This window comes from Gekko japonicus, unplaced genomic scaffold (genome assembly GCF_001447785.1).
Source record: "Gekko japonicus isolate JY-2015 unplaced genomic scaffold, Gekko_japonicus_V1.1 scaffold890, whole genome shotgun sequence".
Classification (NCBI taxonomy): domain Eukaryota; kingdom Metazoa; phylum Chordata; class Lepidosauria; order Squamata; family Gekkonidae; genus Gekko; species Gekko japonicus.
Genome location: NW_015167565.1, coordinates 339,241 through 360,903, shown reverse-complemented (window position 1 = coordinate 360,903; position 21,663 = coordinate 339,241). Strand labels below are relative to the sequence as shown.

General features: G+C 47.3%; 1 protein-coding gene across 1 annotated transcript in view; it reads left to right on the top strand.

The window, feature by feature from the left end:
• The window catches only part of GRIK4 (glutamate receptor, ionotropic, kainate 4), a 311,636-nt gene that overhangs the window by 239,735 nt on the left and 50,238 nt on the right, over positions 1 to 21,663 (top strand). The window contains exon 15 of the mRNA XM_015413813.1: positions 17,220 to 17,333. Within this exon, the coding sequence (XP_015269299.1) occupies positions 17,220 to 17,333 (114 nt within the window). The remainder of the gene's footprint in view (positions 1 to 17,219; positions 17,334 to 21,663) is intronic.

Below are 21,663 nucleotides of genomic sequence, written 5' to 3'. Positions count from 1 at the left end.
AGCTGTGCATTTTTCCTCCAGCACATTTTGGCCATGATTTTGGAGAAACGGGGGGGGGGGAAGTGCCAGTTTATCGTCCCATCTCATGAAATTGCTCCAAGCCCTTCCTGCGTGGTTTGGACGGCCCCTGTCATCTGGAACCTGGGAGCAGAAGTAGGTCAAACTTGGGGTCCTGACATGCACTGTAATGAGAGTCAGAAGGCGCCTCATCGGAGGACTCTGAACTCACCATCGGGGAGAGACGGTGCCTGGCTCTTGGCACCTGCTGAGCCTTAAGCCGGATATCTCTTCCCGTCGCCCAGTCATTTCCATTCTCATCACAACTCTCAGTAGGGAGGGTGGCTAGGATTAAAACAGCAGGTGCAATCAGGTCTTTGCTCCCGCCAGGGAAAAGTATGACCAAGAAAAGGTGGGAGAGGGAGTGCTGTGCAGTCAGTCTTTCCAAAGTGTAGCTTGGGATGACTTTTTGTTGTTGTTCTCCACTTATCTGTTGTCTGTCTATCTGTCTAGTACGGCTCATATGGCTATCACCTTAAGCAGAAATTAGAACCAAAGAAAATTTTTTTAAAAGACCTTACTCAGTATTACTTCTCCTGTATTTGATTATTGTGCCTATGAATTTTGCAACTGAGAGGGTGACACAATCATGGGTGTCCAATCGTAGCCACGACACCTGGGTTCGCACATTTAGCAGTTCCATATCTTTAAGTAAAGTTAAAGTTAAAGGTTCCCTTGCTCAAAAGCCAGTCGAGTTCGACTCTAGGGTTGCAGTGCTCATCTCCGTTTCCAAACCGAAGAGCCAGCGCTGTCCGAAGAAGTTTCCGTGGTCATGTGGCCGGCATGACTAAACACCAAGGCGCACGGAACGCTGTTTATCTACTTGCAATTTCTTGCTTTCGAACTGCTAGTTTGGCAGGAGCTGGAACTAGAGACGGGAGCTCACTCCGTCATGAGGCAACTTGGGTCTCGAACTGCTGAACTACTGACCTTCCACAGCCTGCAGTTCAGCGTCTTAACCACTTGAGCCACCACAGCTCCTCTTTAAGTAAAGGGGCGACTAAATTAGCCCTCAACTCATCGAATAGAGGGCATCATCATATGTTCAATGGTTTCGATTGTATGAGATGAGCATCGGCATGTTCGATCAGAGTATGATGCTTTATTATATCTGCCCTCCAAAACTGCCGAGAGAAGAACGTTCAGTCTTGCCAAAGTAAAAGCTCTTCTTAGTTTTGGGACTGTCTTTTTTAATATATATGTATATACCGTATATATATAATTTTTTTATTTTTATTTTCTACATAACTCCTACAAAAACTACACACTAACTAAAATTACACCCATACAACGACCATATAGGATAGTAGTTATTATCTTAAGTCAAAGCTTTTCTCTTACTCAAGTTAAGAATAAAAATTCTATTCTACTGTTTCAATATGCGAAAAATTAAAATGATTGACAATGCAAGATTATGTAATGTAATATAAACATTTCTTCCAAAGTTTAAGCTATTTTCTGCCTTTCTTTCCTCTCTTCTTGCCTTTATCGTCCCGAGGTGATTTGGCTGCTGCCGTTCCCAATTCTGATTCAGATTCTACTTCTGAGCTGCCATCTACGGATGTTTTGTGGCTTTCCAAGCCATGCTGACTGTCCAGTTCTCCTTCTTCTTCTTCCTCTGTGTTCTTTGTTTCTTTTTTGGGTTCTTGATGTCTCTCCAAAAACTGCTTCGCTTTGGTAAAAGAGTCAATCTTTTCTTTTTTGCCTTTGTAGTTGAACATCAAGCCTTCAGGTAGTATCCATCAGTAGGTAGTGGAATTTTCCCGTAAATAGGTGGTTAAATTCCTGTATTGTTTTCTCTTCTTCCTTATCTCAAATAGAATGTCTTTCAATATTCTGATGTCCTCTTCTTTAACTTTCAGTGTAGTCCCAGATGTTGCTTTCAATATTGCATCTCTTATAGATCTCTTAGGGAATCTGACATATATTTCACCAGGCAGAGGGTTTTTTTCTTAATAAATTCTGAATATGTCCCATAGAATCATATCCATTTTGCTTTGTAGTACTTCCGCCTTGATGCCTGTCACTGGTGCAAGCACTTCACTAAGGATTTATTTCAGATACTCAGATTTGTCTTCTGGCACACCTTGAAATCTCAACACGTATGAAGATTTTTCCATTTGTAGCTGCAAAAGTTGAGTTTTATCTGAAGATCTCTCTTTTTGCACAACTTCCAGTCTTTGGTCAATTGCTTTAGTCTTGCTTTCAACTTCCTCTGTTCTTTTATTGGATTCTTTTAGCTGTTTTTGTAAAGACTCCAAGGTCTTGCTGATGTTAGTCATCTGTGCCACCAGAGGTCACAATGCAGTATCCAGCATGCCTGCAAAGTCAAAGTTCACCTGGTTTGGAAACCGGATTTGTTGAGCTGGCAGTTCCTTGTTGAATCTTCGCTTTCACCGTTTTTCAGCACGATAAAACATTGTTAATGTTTTTATAAAAGTTCACTTAAGTCTTTAGAAGTTTATTCATCTTGCCGCCTTAACCGTCCGGCATTGTACTGATTTAGATCAGCCTTCCGCTCAAATGCCGCCACTTTATGCCCCCTCTGATGCTTTTAAATCTTATTTGCCGTTTTCAAGGGGTGGGTAGCTTCCCCCCCCTTTCCACTTTTTCTTGGAGGGCTGGCCTCTTACTTACACTCCGCTTCATCAGGTAAGAGAAATTCTTTCCATACCACAGTAGTGGGGACCTATAGGGGCAGGGGGGAGTCTCAATCCTTTGGCCTCGGCCTTGGGACAGGCACCCCCAGAACCCCAGGCTGAGAGCCCCCTTCAAGGGCTCCGGGAGGAGTCCAGAACCAGCCAGACCCCCTCCCTGCTACCAGGTCACGGGCCGCTCTCTTTGGAGCTTCAGAGGAGCACACCCGCCATCAATGCGCCGAAACAGGAAGTCAGTTTTGGGAGTGTCAATTGATAAAAATATTTTGGCAGTTGCATCGGGAGGGCAATTCCCAAATGAAGTGTCGAACATACCCTGCGCGCCTTAATAGACATACTTGTAACATCCAGTTTCTTTACAAAATTTTTAAATTTGTCTTCTAACGTCTGTAGTTTCTGTATTTTTAATCATATCATTTGTTATTCCTAGGCATTTCGTTTTCTTTTCCAGTAGTTGATCCCATTGGCTGTAATGTGTATCTGCCTAATTGGAAGGTTCACTTGATTAGCTAGGAAACCCACGAAATCGGTGTCCGTCGAGGCCTGCGTGCAGACAGGAGCACTTGGGTCTCCAAAGGCCCATTCACATTATGCCAGTTCTTACCTGCGCGTTCTCGTTTGTTTTTCCATCAAGTTGTAGCTGCCTAATGGCACCGCCAGAGGGTTTTTCAAGGCAGGAGAGGAACAGAGGTAGTTTGCCATTGCCTCCCTCTGCTTCCCTAGTGGCCTCCCATCCAAGTACTAACTATTGACTTCCCTGGTGGTCTCCCGTCCAAGTACTAACCAGGGCTGACCCTTCTTAGCTCCTGAGATTGGACTAGCCTGGCCCATCCAAGTCAGGGCAGTTGTGGTCTATGCTTAAAACAAAACATATTAAGAATGCATAAGCCCAGCAGGAACTCATTAGCATAATAGGCCACACCCAACAGGAGGAACTCATTAGCATATTATGCCACATCCCTGACATAGCAGCTCATTAGCATATTAGGCCACACCCCATGTTACCAGAACTGTGGTCGTCCAGCCACACCCACCTTTTGCTTCTTATTCTGTTTACCTTGTTTGTAGCAGGAACTTCTTTGCATGTTAGGCCACACACCCCTAATGTAGCCAATCCTAATGAGTTTCTGTTGGGGGTGTGGCCTATTATTCTAATGAGTTCCTGCTGGGCGTGGCCAACTCAGGAGCCAGCCGGAACTCCATTCCTGTGTGTTCCTGCCCAAAAATAGCCCCGCATAAGGCACAGCATAAGGAGTTTCAAGTAACGAATAAATATACACTGCAAGAACCTTTTGTAAGTTAACGTGTTCTGTTTATAACTATTATTCTTTAAAGTGCATTGTGCACTATTATAACATCCTTGTCAGGTACATCTATTCAGTACATTCAGTATAGCAATAACATTCATTCATTCAATTTAGCAACTACCAATCAATTTAGCATCAGTATTTTAAAAGTCAAGCCCCAACGGGAGTTTCCAGAATTACAAGCCCGCTTCTACTTGCACGAAGTCTTCCAAAAGGGGGGGGGGGGAAGCTTTCATTTATAGTTGTGTTGCTGCTTATTGCCGGTCCTACAAAATAGACATTGTGCAGGTAAGACTCATGGATGGAGCACTCCTGTCATTCTCAAGGAGTGGCAGCAAGCCTCTGTAGATTTCCGTCATGTCTGTTTACCTGAAAGGAAGACTAGGTTTCCCCATACACACACGTGCCAGCAAGAAAAAGAGGGAGGCTTTCTTAAATTTGCATGCAAGTTACAATTATGCAGGGCTATTTTTGGGCAGGAACGCACAGGAACGGAGTTCCGGCTGGCTCCCGAGTTGGCCACACCCAGCAGGAACTCATTAGCATAATAGGCCACACCCAACAGCAGAAACCTGCAAAGGAGTCCCTGCTACAAAAAAAGCCCTGGGTTTTGACAACAAACAAGATAAGCAGAATAAGGAGCAAAAGGTGGGTGTTGCTGGATGACCACACTTCTGGTAACATGGGGTTGTGGCCTAATATGCAAATGAGCTGTGCTGTCAGGGGTGTGGCCTAATATGCTAATGAATTCCTGCTGTTGGGTGTGACCTATTATGCTAATGAGTTCCTGCTGGGCTTTTTCTACAACCCCCCCACCCGCTGTTATGTACAGTAATGATAAGTCCTGGATGGCCCAGGCTAGGCCGATCTCGTCACATCTCAGAAGCTAAGCAGGGTCGGCCCTGGTTAGTGTTTGGATGGGAGACCACCAAGGAGATCCAGGGTCTCTACGCAGAGGCAGGCGATGGTAAACCACCTCTGAACATCTCTTCCCTTGAAAACCCTACAGGGACACCATAATTCGGCTGCAGCTAGACGGCACTTTCCACCACCACCGTAATAACAAACCTTGTGTGCACAACCTTTTTACAGTGGGCTCCTTTTACGTTCAGGATGGCCTTCCTTTTGGGTAAATACAGTAATTAATCCCATTATTCCATCCTCCAGAGAGAGGCGGCCGGCATGTCTTTTGGATTGCCCCCGTACGAGGCGCACCTGCAGCACCTCCACAGCTAATAATGGCCCTGCTGTGTGCCAACGTCGCATAACAACACAGAGCTGTGCTTCTGAGATGTACGCCCCCGAACGATGTGGCTCTTCCAAGCCAAAGCAGTGCCGACTCTGATCTTCGCACTTCTCTTTCTAGTATTTCCAAGCATGGTTGGGACTTACGAAAGTATCGCCCCCTGCTCTGGCCTCCAAGGAAATAATCTTTCCCACCCTGCCAGGTGTTTGGTTTAGTTCTGTTTCTGTAGCTTGGCGTGAAGGCACCTGAACAGCTGAAGGGGCAGGCGCAAAACACAGCCCCTGGGGGTGGCACTGAGAGCGGCAGGAATCTCATCTAGCGGGTCTTCTCTCGCCAAGGCCGCCATCGTCCACTGTTGTCAAAGACCATTCATCTCCATTAGAGCCGGAACAAGCTTCATCTGCCCAGGGTAGTAGAATCCTCCTCTGGGATGCCGTCCCCACATTTTCACTTCCAGTCTAACTGCGGAGTTCGTGGGATTCGGCTTTGGCCTCCACAGTTAATAACGGCCCTGCTGTATCTTCCGAGCGCGCACGCTGAACCGGAGACAGCACTGGCACTTAATGACGGCCAAGTAGGGTCATGCTTTTAATTTCAGACAGCAGTCTGTCAGGGGAGCCTCGGATGCAGGGAGTATTTTCTTCTCATTCCAGCCACCTCCTGCCTAGAAGACGTGTAGCGATACTGATGCCGCTTATATATGCTTTCCGTTTCTCGAAATTTCCCCCTTGACTTTATTTTTCTTTTAAAAATCTGTTCGTAGACCGAAACCTTGAGCCCATAACTAAATAAAAATTATACATATGTAGCAGCCTACGAGTCGGGACAGATGGACACATTTCGACGACTCCCCTCACTAAACCTGCTGACCTTTCAGAGTCAATTTTGCCAAGGTGTGGCAGAAGCCCGGGCAGATCCCCTTGCACAGAATGGCTGCCTCTACTCCAAAAATCTCCAGATCCTACAGGCAGCCAATGTTCCCTCTAAGCTGTAGAATCTTGTGAGCAAAAATTCTATTTTGTGAGCTACTGGCATTAAAGTTGTGAGCGAGTGGTTTGGCTACTGCGTAAATTAGTTTGCTCTGGAGCCGTCCTCCCTGAGCTAAGACAAAAATCTGTGAGCTGGAGGCTAGAAAACTGTGAGCTGGCTCACACTAACTCAGCTTAGAGGGAACATTGCAGGCAGCCAATGTGTGTTCGCCAACCTGCTACAGACCTCACATCTCCCAGATAGCTTTTACATTAATATTCAGGGCCATTTTGAATCAGTTGTGACAACTGTACACAGTAAAAAAATCAAATCCTGTGCAGATGTCAGTCTCCCACCATTGATGGTTCTGCAGATACGGCTGAGGTGTCAAATTAAAGCACCGGATGTATAGATTTACCAAAAATAGGACGTTCGCCCAAAATGTCATGCATACTCAACAAACAAAGTCTGAGGTCAGCGTGACAGGCAGACCGCTTTGACAAAGCAGGACGTCGGGAGGAAGCCAAACACCCGCTTGAACTCTTTAAGTTGAGAGCGAACTTTCTAGAACCGCTCATTCTGCCTCTGCTCACGCTCTCCGCCAAATGGACCCCTGCTTTGGTTTGAATCCCTCCCAATGCAAATCTGCGGGAACACACTTAAATTTGGCAGGACTGCCCGTAATTAACAGCTGCAGTCGAATCCGTCGGAGCCAAGAGCCCGGCCGCCATTCATGTGCTTGATTCCACTTGCGTGCTTCCTTAATGAATTTTGTACCATTCGCGATGCAACCCGGGCCCGGATCTCGGCTGACGGAAAGTCTCACAAGCCCTGTCGTGTATCACTGCCTTGTTCTGATCTGCTTCAACTGAGGAGATGGTCTCCTGTCCTGAACACTGGGGCAGACATCTTGACCCTGCCAAAGAACAATCGTTTCTCACCTGGAGAAGAGAAATCTGGGTCTTTTGACTGATGTGCATAGGGAGGGGAATGAAAGGGAATTTCTTTGTGCAGGGCCTCCGTGTGTGTGTGTGTGTAAGTGTGTGTGGATGCTAATGTTTCGTTGTCACCAGAATGGATGCTTAAAAATAATAGTTCCTTTAATCTCCAGTCACAGGCGAGCTGCCTTTCAGAATTCTTATGATACGTCTGCTCAGTGTACAGGGGCTAATAAGGATTTAATGTGACACCCGGACTCGGCATCCTTGGGGAAAAGCCTTTCAGAATGTTGGGGGTGGGGGGGAGGGCTGTCAGTCTGTTTCTCCAGCTAAACCGTTTCCTGCTTGAGAAGAAAGGATAGCAAGGAAATGGCTTTGCACCAGTTTTGATCCAAGATGAGGATTCCGGGAGGAGCAGTAACGTGAGGGGCTCTTTTAGTGATTTGAAGACCCTGGGCAGAAGTCCAGGATGGAGCCCCAGAGAGGGCTGCTGCCACCACCCTGCTGCCCCCTCCTCCCCCCTAAACCACCCCAGGCTCAAGCAAGGACTCCCCCCCCCCTTGCAAGGCAGGGGTGTGGAGGAGGCAGGCAAGCATGGCCACTGCCTGCTCTTCCTCTTCTTTGACCCTCTGTTGTGGATTTGGGGCTATGGCTGGTTAAGGACCCCACAGTCTGGGGCCGGGGGCAGCTGCCCCAGATACCCTGTGTCTAAGATCTTCCCGGGGCACTGCAGCCTGGACACATGTTGGAAAATCCGAGGAAGTTGGTCAGTTTTCCTGATAGTAAGACAGAATGTTATCTTTTTTTGAAAAAATTGTTTGGGGGTATGTCCCTCTGGCTTGCTGAGAAGGGGGGGGACATACAGAATGTGCCTGTATAGAATTAAAGACTGGCTAAAGGTAAGAGCATCCGTATCAGTTCTGGAGACATTGGGTCGTTCCATTCGTGCACAGGTTTTCTCTTCTCTTTCAGCGGAGCCGCTTTTGTCCTCTTTCAAAGGCCGAAAATCCCAGGCGGCTTCTGTAGCTGCCTCCACTTCAGAAGTTATCTTGAATAGAAGCCGAAGTTTTGACTTGCCAGAATGTAAAAATGATGCGGCCGCCTTGACCCCTCTGCTGGCCTGGCGTACTGCCAGCTTCTTCCTCCTCGTCTAGTTTTTTCTTATTTTATTTCACTTTTTTTTCCCCGAGAGGGGCCATAAAGGAGATATCCCCACAAGCCGACGCTTTTGTTTTCTCTCCTGCAGCTCCGCCTGCTTTTTATAGCTTCTTTTTCCGAATGCCGTTTATAACTGGGTGAAGGTTTTTTTTGGGGGGGAGGTTGCAGGCCGCTGTCAGAATGGGATGGATTCGGTCTTTTTATGGAAGTCTCGCCATAGTGGTCGGATCTGGTCCCCGGCACAGCGAGATGCACGTGCAACATTTCTGTCAGGCCACATTTACAACTCGGGTTATGAATCCTGGGTGATAAATCCCTCCTTTTATGGTCTCTCTACCAGCCTCTCGCTAGCAAGGAGTTCACGCGACTCGGGGTTGTAAAGCCTAAGTTAGCTTATTTACAAGCCATTTTCGAAATGCTACAGCTGCCACATACCTTGCAAGTCATCCTGATGCGCACGAGAGAGATTGAGAGAGAGAGAGATGGCACGATGCTGTTCATGGTTGTTGTTTTTTTAAGAAAGCAATTCAGAGTCATTAGAAGAGAGCGAAAGTAATAAAATCATATTCAAAATTAAAATCCTTATCCGTGTTACATGATTATTAAATTGGAAAGAGTTTTTAAAAATTTAATTTGCATTGCCGCCGTTGACAGCTCTTATTTCTCATCAGGAATACAGCGTCTCCACCTCTGTTGGCGGGTGAGCTTGGGGGTAGATGCATCTCATTTATTTGGGGTTGCTTCTGCAGTGTCCTTTTCCTCTGGGGGTGGTAGAACAAATTTTGAGTCCAGTGGCGCCTTTTAAGACCGACAAAAGTTTATTCAAGGTGTGAGCTTTTGTGGGCATGCCCACTTCCTCAGATACAATGAAACGGAAACCGAAATGGAGACCAAGCCCTACAAGGAAAGGCTGGGGGACTTGGGGATGTTTAGTCTGGAGAAGAGGAGGTTGAGGATGATGGCTCTCTCGAATTCTGTGAAGGGCTGTCCCTTGGAGGAGGGCGGGGAGCTGTCCCTGTCGGCAGCAGAGGAGAGGACTCGCAATAATGGGTTTAAATTAACTGCGGGAAGGTACCGGCTGGATCTTAGGGAAAACTTTTTGACAGTCAGAGTCGTGCAACAGTGGAATCAGCTGCCAAGGGAGGTGGTGAGCTCCCCCTCCCTGGCAGTCTTCAAGCAGCGGCTGGACAAACACTCGCCAGGGATGCTCTCGGCTGATCCTGCACTGAGCAGGGGGTTAGACTGGATGGCCTCTATGGCCCCTTCCAACACCTCTGATTCTATGATTCTATATAGAGGGCAGGCAGTAAATTAGCATACAGAATAATGACGTTGCTTTTAACAGATCAAAAGCATAACAAGTTTAGCTGACATGGCTGTCATCTGTTTGGGCTCAACTCACGGGGGAAAGCATACCAAGGAAATAAATATGTGAGAATTGGAGATCGATGTATCCTTAAATGTGGAACGGCGAGAGTCTTTCATTAGGTTCCATCCCTCTTCTCTCAAGCACGGACGGCGACCTTGCAGCATCTTTTTTCTTTGAAGTAAGGCGATGGGCTGGGTAGCGCGAGAGACCAAAGAAATACATTTAAATCTACCATTCCAAAACACATTAATACTTAATTACATTCTTAATTGTTAAGAGTAATAAACCCAGACTCTGTTGTTACGCTCCATTCATCTCCTCTCAAGCAAGGAGTTAACTAACAGAATCCTTTGTATTCATTTATTTCCTTGCTATGTCCCCCCCCCCCAGTTGAACCCAAACACCGCCACAAAACAGAGAATAGCCGTATAAACTCAGGTTGTTATTCTTTTAATCTGTTAAAGACATCTTCATTGTTTTGTATGCTGTTATGTATGCTACATTTGCTGCCTGCCCTCTATATGTATAACTGCTATTTCTGTTTCCGTTTCATTGCATCTGAAGAAGTGTGGCTTGCACACAAACTGGCACAAAGCCAGTTTGGTGTCGTGGTTAAGTGCGCGGACTCTAATCTGGGAGAACCGGGTTTGACTCCCCACTCCTCCACTTGCACCTGCTGATGTGACCTTGGGCAAGCCGTAGTTCTGATAAGAGCTGTTCTTGAAAAAGAGCAGTTTCTGTCAAGAGCTCTCTCAGCCCCGCCTCCCTCACAGGGTGTCTGTTGCGGGGAGGGGAGGGGAAAAGAGTTTGTAAGCTGCTCTGAGACTACTTTGGGTAGTGAAGGGCGGGGTATAAATCCAATCTCCTCCTCCTCCTCCTCCTCTTCTTCTCCTTCTTCTCCTCCTCCTCCTTCTTCTCCTCCTCCTCCTCCTCCTTTTCTTCTTCTTCTTCTCCTCCTTCTTCTCCTTCTTCTCCTCCTCCTCCTTCTTCTCCTCCTCCTCCTCCTCCTCCTCCTCCTCTTACCTTGAATAAACCTTTGTTGGTCTTAAAGGTGCCACGGGACTCAGACTTTGTTCTGCCGCTTCGGACCAACATGACTGCCCGCCTGGGTCTGTCTGGTGATAGTGGTGGCAGCATCCCGCTGCATAAACAATTATCGTCGTGGAGGAAAGGGTCAAATTCCCTTGGCAGTGTTATCTTTTTGATTCCCGGGAATATGTTCTGTCCATGGAACAAAAGTGCTGTTTGAGGACAGAGCCGTCCTGCTAGCTCAGACCAAAGGCCCCTCCTATTGCACACGAACACACAGGATGCTGCCTGAAACTAAATCAGATCACTGGTCTGTCAAGGTCAGTACTGTCTATTCAGCCTGGCAGGGCCTCTCCAGGGACTAAGGCGGAAGCCTTTCACATCTCCTGCTGCCTGATCTTTTTACCTGGAGATGCCGGGGACTGAACCTGAAACCTTCTGCATGCCATGCAGATGCTCTACCATGGAGACACAGACCCTCCCTAGAACACATGAAGCTGCCTTATGCTGAACCAGACCCTTGGTCCACCGAGGTCAGTATTGTCTACTCAGACTGGCAGCAGCTCTCCAGGGTCTCTGGCAGAGGTCTTTCACATCACCTACCGCCTGACCTTTTTACCTGATGCTGCCAGGGATTGAACCTGGGACCTTCTGCACACGCCAAGCGGATGCTGTACTACTGAGCCACAGCCTCTTTCAGAAGACTCTCAAGAAAAGCAAGAAAGCAGTCGCTTTCTCCTACTGTTGCTTCCCAACAACTGGTATTCAGAGGTATACTGCCTCTGAACATGGAGGTTTTCTCTAGCCATCAGAATTAATACCCGTTGGTGGACCTTTCCTCCAGGAACGTGCCCGATCCCCTTTTAAAGCCATCTCAACGTGTGGCACTGAATTCCAGAAACTATTTAAGCATTGTGTGAGGAAGTAGTTTTATCTTCTCTGTCCTGAATCTAATGCCCAGCAACTTACTTGAACGGCCCTGAGTTCCAGTATCATGGAAGAAGAAGTTCTATCTGCTTTCTTTGTGCCAGGCACAATTTCATATGCTTCTGTCATGTACCTCCCAGTTCTCTTTCTAAGCTCAACCAACCAACCAACCAACCAACCAACCAACCAACCAACCAACCAAGGGTTTTAGCCTTTCCACACAACACTGACTGTGTGGAAAGGCTAAAACCCTTGGTTGGTTGGTTGGTTGGTTGGTTGGTTGCTTACTTGCTTGGCACCCTTGGCTCCTTGCTTCCTTGTTGGCACCCTTGGCTCTCCAACAATAGGTACATGTTTGTTCCTTGAGAACCGCAGCATTGATCAATGTTTTGCGCTTGTGAATGAGTCCTCTGAGGTTCATGCACAGTGCTATCCTAAGGAACCAGCTTAATTGAGATCAGAGTGTGTGGGGTCTGTAGGAGGGCTTTTCTGGCCATCACCGCCATATTGTGGGAGTCTCCCTTTTCCTGGAGGCGGAGATGGCTCCATCCCTGCAAGCCCCTCTGGACCAAACGGAGACCTTTTCCGAGCTGTATTGACAAAGAACGCTGCCTGTTTTCTGGTGTTGTTTGTTGATTATTTTACTCCTGGGCTTCTTTGATGGTTTTAGAGCTTTGGTTTGAATTGTTTCATTTGATTTTAATTGCACGTTGCTTTGGAGCACCTTTGTGTACGGAAATGGCTGATCAGGTTATATTGTTCAATAAAAGTTAAAACAAAAAAAAATGGTTGATCAGTAACCAAAATATTTTTTTTTAAAAATCACAGCCTAAATAGTACAGAGAGTACTTTCGCATCGCCCTAGTGCTATCTCGCCTCATGCCTCTATGCAGCCTTTGATGTATGGATAGAAGGGAGGAGCCAGGATTATACCTGCAGGGCCCACTCATATCCTCCAATCATTTGGGGAGCCATCTGTACAGGGACCAAAGTGCACACCCCCAGTGTGCTTTGAAGAGTGAAGTCAGCCAATCCTGACCCCGCCAGACAGACCACATAGGACTTCAGCTGCAAGCCATGATAGGCTGAGAAATCAAGTAAGAACATAAGAACATAAGAACATAAGAGATGCCAATGTTGGATCAGGCCAAAGGCCCATCCAGTCCAACACTCTGTATCACACAGTGGCCAGAAATACCAGTGCCATCAGGAGATCCACCAGTGGGGCCAGGAGACTGGAAGCCCTCCCACTGTTGCCCCCCCCCCAAGCATCAAGATGACAGAGCATCCCTTACCCCAGAGTCCCTATCTATACCTTGTGGCTAATAGCCACTGATGGACCTCTGCTCCATATGCTTATCTAATCCCCTTTTGAAGCCGCCCATGCTTGTAGCCGCTACCACCTCCTGTGGCAGTGAATTCCAAGTGTTAATCACTCTTTGGGTGAAGAAGTACTTCCTCTTATCCGTTCTAACCCGACCGCTCAGCAAATTCATGGAGTGCCCACGAGTTCTTGTATTGTGAGAAAGGGAGAAAAGCACCTCTTTCTCTACCTGCTCTTTCCCATGCATCTTTCCCATGATGTAGATGAGCAAGCCTGATAAATAGCAACAGCTGTTCACAATCTGCACTTTAACTCCATGGTTTGGAGAGGCACTGAGAGATCAGCCCCATGAATCGACAGTTATGATGGCTGCTCTAAATGCTTTACTCTAGCTTAATGAACCCAGAATAACAGCTAGGTATGGGCACGAATCCAAAAAATGCGGTTCGTGGTTCGGCCATGAACCAGGAGGTCTGTTCACGAACCAAAGTGGTTCCTGGTTCGTGGCCCCACAACCCCATCGAAAGGGACCACCGTCCCTTTAAATGGGGTTTGCAGAAAGCCCGGAAAAGTGTTGAGCTTCAGCTGCAAGCCATGATGGGTTGAGAAATCAAGTGATGTAGATGAGCAAGCCTGATAGATAAGCAACAGCTAGTTACACTTTGAACTTTAACTTGATTGTTTGGAGATAAGCTGTGAATCGGCATTGATGGTGGCCGCTCAGCTGTTTCGGGCTGTCTTGTGCAGTCCCTTTAAAGTTTAAATGGAGTGCAGAAGAAAGCCTGAAAAACAGCTGAGCAGCAGAGAGCGCCTGCTCCCCACCACACAGCTGTTTCAGGCTATTTTGTGCAGTTGCCATAAACTTTAAAGGGACTCTACAAGACAGCCTGAAACAGCTGAGTCCCAAATATACAAATTCCACTAGTAGAAAACACCATCAAAGATTGCCAAAACAATATATTAAACAATTATAAAGTTGGCGGTGTCACAACAACGACATTAATGCATACTGTAACTATAATAAGGCACAAGATACAATATTTCCTCCTTTGAAGAACCTATAATTCACTCCTTACATTATGAACCTTGTGGTCTGTTGAAATTGCTGAAATCGGGTTCCACTTACACAGCCAGCAAACTGAAGAAGTCGAAGGAAATGCATCTTCCAAATATCTAGAATGGGCGTCTTTGCAAAGGCTGTTTGGAATATGTTATTATGACTATGTGGACTCCTCCTATCAAGTTACCAAGTTACACTGAGTACATGGACTTTATGTCTTATCTCCAAAGGAGGATAGTGTTCTCTACTAGTGTAATTTGTATATTTGGGACTTCTGTGACAATAGTCTTTTCCCCTTGTTTGGATTTGAAACAGCTGAGTGGCAGGGAACAGGCGGCTCCTGCTGCTCAGCTGTTTTTGCAGCTTTCACAGGGAACAGAAAGCAGGGCTTTAAAGGGAATCGGGGTTCCTTTAAGCCCCTGCTTTCTGCTCTAACCATGAACTGCTTAAAAAGTTTGTGGAAGTTCTTGAACCATGAACAGGGCAAAATTCGTGATGAATTTTGCTTCGTGGTTCGGTTTGAACCCATCCCTAACAACAGCTTCTTTTTCGGTTCATCGCTCACGATAATGACCATAGACTCCGCAAGCAATCAAATATGAAATGAAGAGGTGATAAAGATCAATGGACGGGACTGTGGCTTGGTGGTAGAGCACGCCTGCTTTGCACGCAGAAGATCCCAGGGTCAATATCCAGCATCTCTGCTTTAAAAAAGGTTAGGTAATGGGTGATACCTGAGAACCCTGAAGCGTGGCTCTCGGTCAGAGTAGACAAGGCTGACCTTAAGAGACCCAGGGTCTGACTCAGCAGAAGGCAGATTTTATGAGTTCCTTTGGCGGTTCGAGGACACATGGGCTGAGACCATAAAGGGAAGAGTGACTCAGCAGCTGAGCATATATTAGGGCTGCCAAGCCGCGGCGGGGGATCCGTGCATCTTCACAGGATCCCTGCCGCGGGGGACAGCGATACGCATTGCACCGCCGTCGCCAGGATGTGATGCTACGCGTCACTCTGGCAACGGGGCTGTTTGGAGTCCCGTTGCCAGAGCAACACGTTGCGTCACATCCTGGCGACGGTGGTGCAACGCGTATCGCTGTCTCCCACGGCAGGGATCCTGTGAAGACACATGGATCCCCCGCCGTGGCTTGGCAGCCCTAGCATATAGAAGGTTTCAGGTTCAACCCCTGGCATCTCAAGTGGCGAGAAAGCCCACATCAGAACGCACCATGTTGGGCTGGGTGGCTGACTACTCTGACTTGACATTAGGCAGCTTCATGTGTGTGTATGTATAGTTTATTATGGCATCAACCCAGTAAATCCACAAAATCACACGGACGTTAGAAAACATTCTGACTACAGCAATAAAACAACTAGAATAAATACAAAAAATGTATGAAAAATACGTTAAAATAAAGTAACAACAAATAGATATTACATAAAATATAGGTCAGCAGATGGGCTTAGAACTAAAACGTGATTCAGCGGGCTTTTCGAATACAGCAGCAAGCGGCACAGAATTTGGCAACAGCTTTACGGCAGCTCAAGGAGAAAGATCAGCTAATGTGATAATCGAGTTCTTGTATACAGGGGGGGGGGCGCACTTTGTTCCGGCAGCCCTAAAATTGTTCCAAGCGAAAGTAATACCCCAAATGTCTTATGGCACTTCCCTTGGCTCTCCACCTTCCTCTTATGACCCCCTTGAGAGGGTCCAGTCCAAATTTCTAAGGGTGGTCCTTCAGGTCCCAAGGGAGGTGCCTAATGCCTTTATCCATATAGAAACTGGCAGGGCTCTTTTTGTAGAGAAAGCCCAGTAGTAACTCATTAGCATAATAGGCCACACCCAACAGCAGAAACATATTAGCATATTAGGCCACACCCCTGACAGCACAGCTCATTAGCACATTAGGCCGCACCCTCATGTTACCAGAAGTGTGGTCATCCAGCCACACCCACCTTTTGCTTCTTATTCTGTTTACCTTGTTTGTTGTCAAAACGGTCCAGGGCTTTTTTTGTAGCAGGAACTCCTTTGCATGTTAGGCCACACACCCCTAATGTAGCCAATCCTAATGAGTTTCTGCTGTTGGGTGTGGCCTATTATGCTAATGAGTTCCTGCTGGGCGTGGCCAACTTGGGAGACAGCCGGAACTCCGTTCCTGTGCGTTCCTGCCCAAAAATAGCCCTGGAAACTAGGATGATGACAATGGTAGCCAAACTTACTCTAGCTTCACTTAGGTATTGGCTTAGCGTCAGTTTTCACCCTCAGGGCCTACTTCACACGGTACTCACAGACAACTTCCAGTCAAATTGGCTGAAAGCTGTCCATAACAAGCTGCATCTTCTCTGTGGCTTCATGTGTTCCAATAAGCTGCAACCTCCCATTCAGATCTCAGCCAAGAACCCATTGGATGGCCTTGGGAATCCCCCCCTCTCACCCTAAGCCCCTCTACTCGGTATGACTCACCTCACAGGCTGTTGCAAGGAATTGCTTTGAGCACTTAGGACCCAGCAGTTCCTCTGTAGTGACTCACCCAGTTGGCAACAGAGGCATTAGGGCCACAAGCCTGGTGCATGATGGGGGAACCTGTGATCAGATCCCTGCTGCACAACCAAGTTCAGCGCATGGCCTTGAGGAAGTCCCCGTGTTTCAGAGGAACATACCTCACTGAATTCCTGAGAGTATAAACATGTGGATCTGACGCCCTCTGGGTAAGAGTGAGATGGAATGTGATACGTGTATGTTTCTGCATATGTGTATTCGTTTGGCAACATATAAGAAGAGTATAGGCTTTGGAAAACCATCTTCCGCCAGGCATCTTGCTAAGCTAAGCCTGTGACGAAGGAGTCCTGCAAGGACCCGTTCCATCCTAGGCTCACCTAAGAAGAGTTCTTGAGATTTTCTGTGTTCCTTTTTTTTTTTCTTGTAGTGGTTAAGTGCGCGGACTCTAATCTAAGAGAACCGGGTTTGATTCCCCACTCCTCCACTCGCAGCTGCTGGATGATCTTGGGCAAGCCATAGTTCTGTCAGAGCTGTTCTCTCAAGGGCAGTTCTGGAAAGAGCTCTCTCAGCCCCACAGGGTGTCTGTTGTGGGGAGGGGAAGGGAGAGAAGTTTGTAAGCCGCTCTGAGGCTCCGAGTGAAGGACGAGGCATAAATCCAATCTCTACTCTTCTTCTTTTTAGAAAGCTGATTTGGCGGTGGCCGGACTGACAATTACTGCTGAGCGGGAGAAGGTGATCGATTTCTCAAAGCCATTCATGACCCTGGGGATCAGCATTCTCTACCGAGTTAACATGGTAAGAGGCATCATTTAGATAACCTCTTATTTCAGGGGTCCCCACCGTGGTATCCGTGGGCGCCCTGGCATCTACCGACACCTCTCCTGGCACCCCGCAAGTGGTTTTAGAAAGTGGGCGGGGCTTCATCCCAGCAGGCCTTCTGATTGGCTGTGCAGATTAAAAGGTGTCCTGTTAAACAGGGCATCTGCCTGAAACGTCGAAGAATTACTATTAGAGTTGTGTATGACCTCAATCCCTGACATTTTGTGGTTGGCCCCACCTCCTGTGGCAGCCATTTTGTTATCGGCGCTGCTTCCTGTGGTGGCCATTTTGTGATTGCACCCACTGCTCTTTGTCAGGATTCCAGAGGGGAAGGTCCAGGGGAGATGCCGGGGACTGAACCTGGGACCTTCCGCATGAAAAACATTCACTTCCCATTGACTTATTAGAAGAAGAAGAGGAGGAGGAAGAAGAAGAAGAGGAGGAGGAGGAGATTTGATTTATACACCGCCCTTCACTAACCAGAGATGTCTCAGAGCGGCGTACAAACTCCTTTCCCTTCCTCTCCCCACAACAGACACCCTGTGAGGTAGAGGTGGGGCTGAGAGAGCTCTGACAGAAACGGCTCTTTTTCAAGAACAGCTCTTATCAGAACTACGGCTTGCCCAAGGTCATCCGGCCAGGTGCAAGTGGAGGAGTGGGGAATCAAACTGCGCACTCAACCACTACACCACTACACTATAACCCCTCGCCCACGCTCTAGCGCTTTGGTTAAGAAAGACAAGCAGTGAGGATGAGGTAAAATCCGTGGGCTGAGGCATCTGCTGGCCTACATCTCAGGGGCGAAGTCCACAGGAGCAGGTTGGGAAGCAGGAAAGGGAAATGGCAGAGCAAGGTCAGTTGGCAAGCGCTGAGTCCGCCGCGGACTACAGCCACGCCCGACGAGCCGCTCTCCCTCCCTCGAAATCCCTCTGCGGTATCAGATGGGCATAGTATTCTTGTCAGACACAAAATGTTTTGATACTAATCCTATCTTCACCCCTAAACGGAGTTGCGCTTAGGTGAGAAAGATGCCAGGACACCTCTTGCTCTGAATTATTGCATCAAAATGTCTGTGCTGTTGCAATCTTGAGTATGCTGTTGAGGTGTGTATCTGTAAGCTGCAAACGTACAATGATGCAGCAGCGCCAGAACTGGAAGAAGAAGCAGAAGACAGCCAGTTCCACTGTGGGCCTGATAAAAGCCCTACAGGGGCCTTACCCGGCCCCCGGGCCACATGTTTGACACCCCTGGGTCCAACTTCTTCTCCTTCTCCTTCCTGGAGCACCTAGGATCTTTTTCATACCAAGCAGTTTGGTGTAGTGATCAAGTGCATGGACTCTAATCTGGGAGAACCAGGTTTGATTCCCCACTCCGCCACTTGCACCTGCTGGATGACCTTGGGCAAGCCGCAGCTCTGATAAGAGCTGTCCTTGCAAAAGAGCAGTTTCTGTCAGAGCTCTCTCAGCCCCACCTCTACCTCACAGGGTGTCTGTTGTGGGGAGGGGAAGGGAAAGGAGATTGTAAGCCGCTCTGAGACTCCTTAGGGTAGTGAAGGGCAGGGTATAACCCCAATTTCTTCTTCTTCTTCTTCTTCTTCTTCTTCTTCTTCTTCTTCTTCTTCTTCTGTGTTTCTGTGTCAGGAACGACTGCACCTGTTGCGTATCTGTCTGCCACGCACCCATTAACAGGACAGAGTTTGTGTCAGGGAGAAGTGGCGACCTTCCCTTGCCCAGAAAAGATGGTGACTAGGAGATAGGGGGCCTGCAGAACAGAGAGCCCACCTGCACCGTTCAATTTGCTTACGGATTAGAAGAAAACAGGTGGGAACATAGTTGGAGAATTCTCAGGAGCCGGAGGGGTGACAGGCAGCCAGTGTTCCCTCTAAGCTGAGTGAGTGTGAGCTAGCTCACAGCTTTATAGCCTCCGGCTCACACATTTTTGTCTTCGCTCAGGAAAGAGGGCTCCAATTGATGCAGCAGCCAAATGGCTCGCTCACAACTTTAATGCCAGTCACTCACGAAGTACCATTTTTGCTCACAAGACTCCACAGCTTAGAGGGAGCCTTGGGATGGCCCAGGCTAGCTAGCGTGATCTCGTCAGATCCTGGAAGCTAAGCAGGGTTGGTCCTGGTTAGCGTTTGGATGGGAGACCACCAAGGAAGTCCAGAGTCACTGCTCAGAGGCAGACAATGGCAAACCACTTCTGTTTTGATAGGTTTACATGTTAAGAGGAGGGAACTATCTGGGATTTCGTTCTGTTGGTTCCAATTGAAATGTTTTAATGGTCACTTAATTCACTGGCTTTCGAGCAAGGGAACCCTTACCTTTACCTTTTTAAGTGTAACTTATCGGCTGCCTGGAGCCATAAGGAAAGGTGGGATATAAATATTTAAATGAATAAAATCAGATGGAGTGAGCGCCCGTCTCTGGTTCCAGCTCCTGCCAACCTAGCAGTTCGAAAGCAAGAAATTGCAAGTAGATAAATAGGTACCACTTCGGTGGGAAGGTCACAGCGTTCCGTGCACCTTGGTGTTTAGTCATGCCGGCCACATAACCACGGAAACGTCTTCGGACAGCACTGGCTCTTCGGCATTGAAACAGAGATGAGCACCGCACCCCTGCAGTCGGATTCGACTGGCTTTCAAGCAAGGGAACCTTTACCTTTACTGTATAGGCTGCCTGGAGCCATAAGGAAAGGTGCGATATAAATATTTCAATGAATAAAAATCAGATTTGTTAGCTGTTTTCAGGACCCAGATGACGTTCGTTCATTCGTTCGTTCTTTCTTTCTTTCTTTCTTGCCTGGAGCCATAAGGAAAGGTGGGATATAAATATTTAAATGAATAAAATCAGATGGAGTGAGCGCCCGTCTCTGGTTCCAGCTCCTGCCAACCTAGCAGTTCGAAAGCAAGAAATTGCAAGTAGATAAATAGGTACCACTTCGGTGGGAAGGTCACAGCGTTCCGTGCACCTTGGTGTTTAGTCATGCCGGCCACATAACCACGGAAACGTCTTCGGACAGCACTGGCTCTTCGGCATTGAAACAGAGATGAGCACCGCACCCCTGCAGTCGGATTCGACTGGCTTTCAAGCAAGGGAACCTTTACCTTTACTGTATAGGCTGCCTGGAGCCATAAGGAAAGGTGCGATATAAATATTTCAATGAATAAAAATCAGATTTGTTAGCTGTTTTCAGGACCCAGATGACGTTCGTTCATTCGTTCGTTCTTTCTTTCTTTCTTTCTTTCTTTCTTTTTTTTGCCGTCAACTCACAGTTGACTTATGGCGACCCCGTAGGGCTTTCAAGGCAAGAGACATTCAGAGGTGGTTTGCCATTGCCTGCCTCTGTGTAGCAACCCTGGGCTTCCTTGGTGGTCTCTCATCCAAATCCTAACCGAGGCCAACCCTGCTTAGCTTCCGAGATCCAATGATCTAATGATAGCCTGGGCTATCCAGTTGACATGCAAGCATCCTAAATGAAGAAACGGCATGATCCAGTCACAGGTGCCTTTTCCGTTTCTGCTGATCCAGTCACTGAGTTTAACTAAGAGCACCAGGAAGCAAAGTTTTTGTTGGGTATTACAAGTTGAAAACACTCAGTATATCTGGGGTTAAATGTTTGTTTATGTTACTCACAGGAAGTGACATGTTTCTCATGTAACCAATGTTCTTTAGCTGTAAGAAGCCCGGGAATTTTCTCCCTGATCTAGGAGTTTGATTGGGACGAATGTGTCAAAGTGTTTTAGCATTTTATGGCTCCTCTTCCCGTCTTTCTCTGCTGTTCTCAAGAAGAAGTAAGAGTAGCCATAATCTCTCTCTTCTAGTTTTGTCTTTGTAGTGTAAGGATGTAGCCGTTTAGCTCTGTTGTTATTTTCATCCCAGTTACCCTCCCCCATGCTAGAATTTAGTAAAAACTTTCTATTTTAATCACATATGGACTCTGAGTCTGAATTATTTTACTCTAGCTCTGCTAAGCTATATTATCTCTGCTAAATAGCAATTTATTCAATATCTCACTATCAAAACCCAACAGGTTTGCTTTGGTTTATTTGCAAATAGGGACTCGGATCTCCAAAGGAGACATTTGTTCAACATCCGGGTCCCTTTTTGCAAACATACCAAAGCCAAAAAAAACCCACACACAAACACACACATAGAAGAAGAAGGAAAAGAGATTGGATTTATAACTCCTCCTTCACTACCCAAGGGAATCTCAGAGCGGCTTACAGACTCCTTTCCCTTCCCCTCCCCACAACAGACACCCTGTGAGGTCGGTGAGGCTGAGAGAGCTCTTGACAGAAACCGCT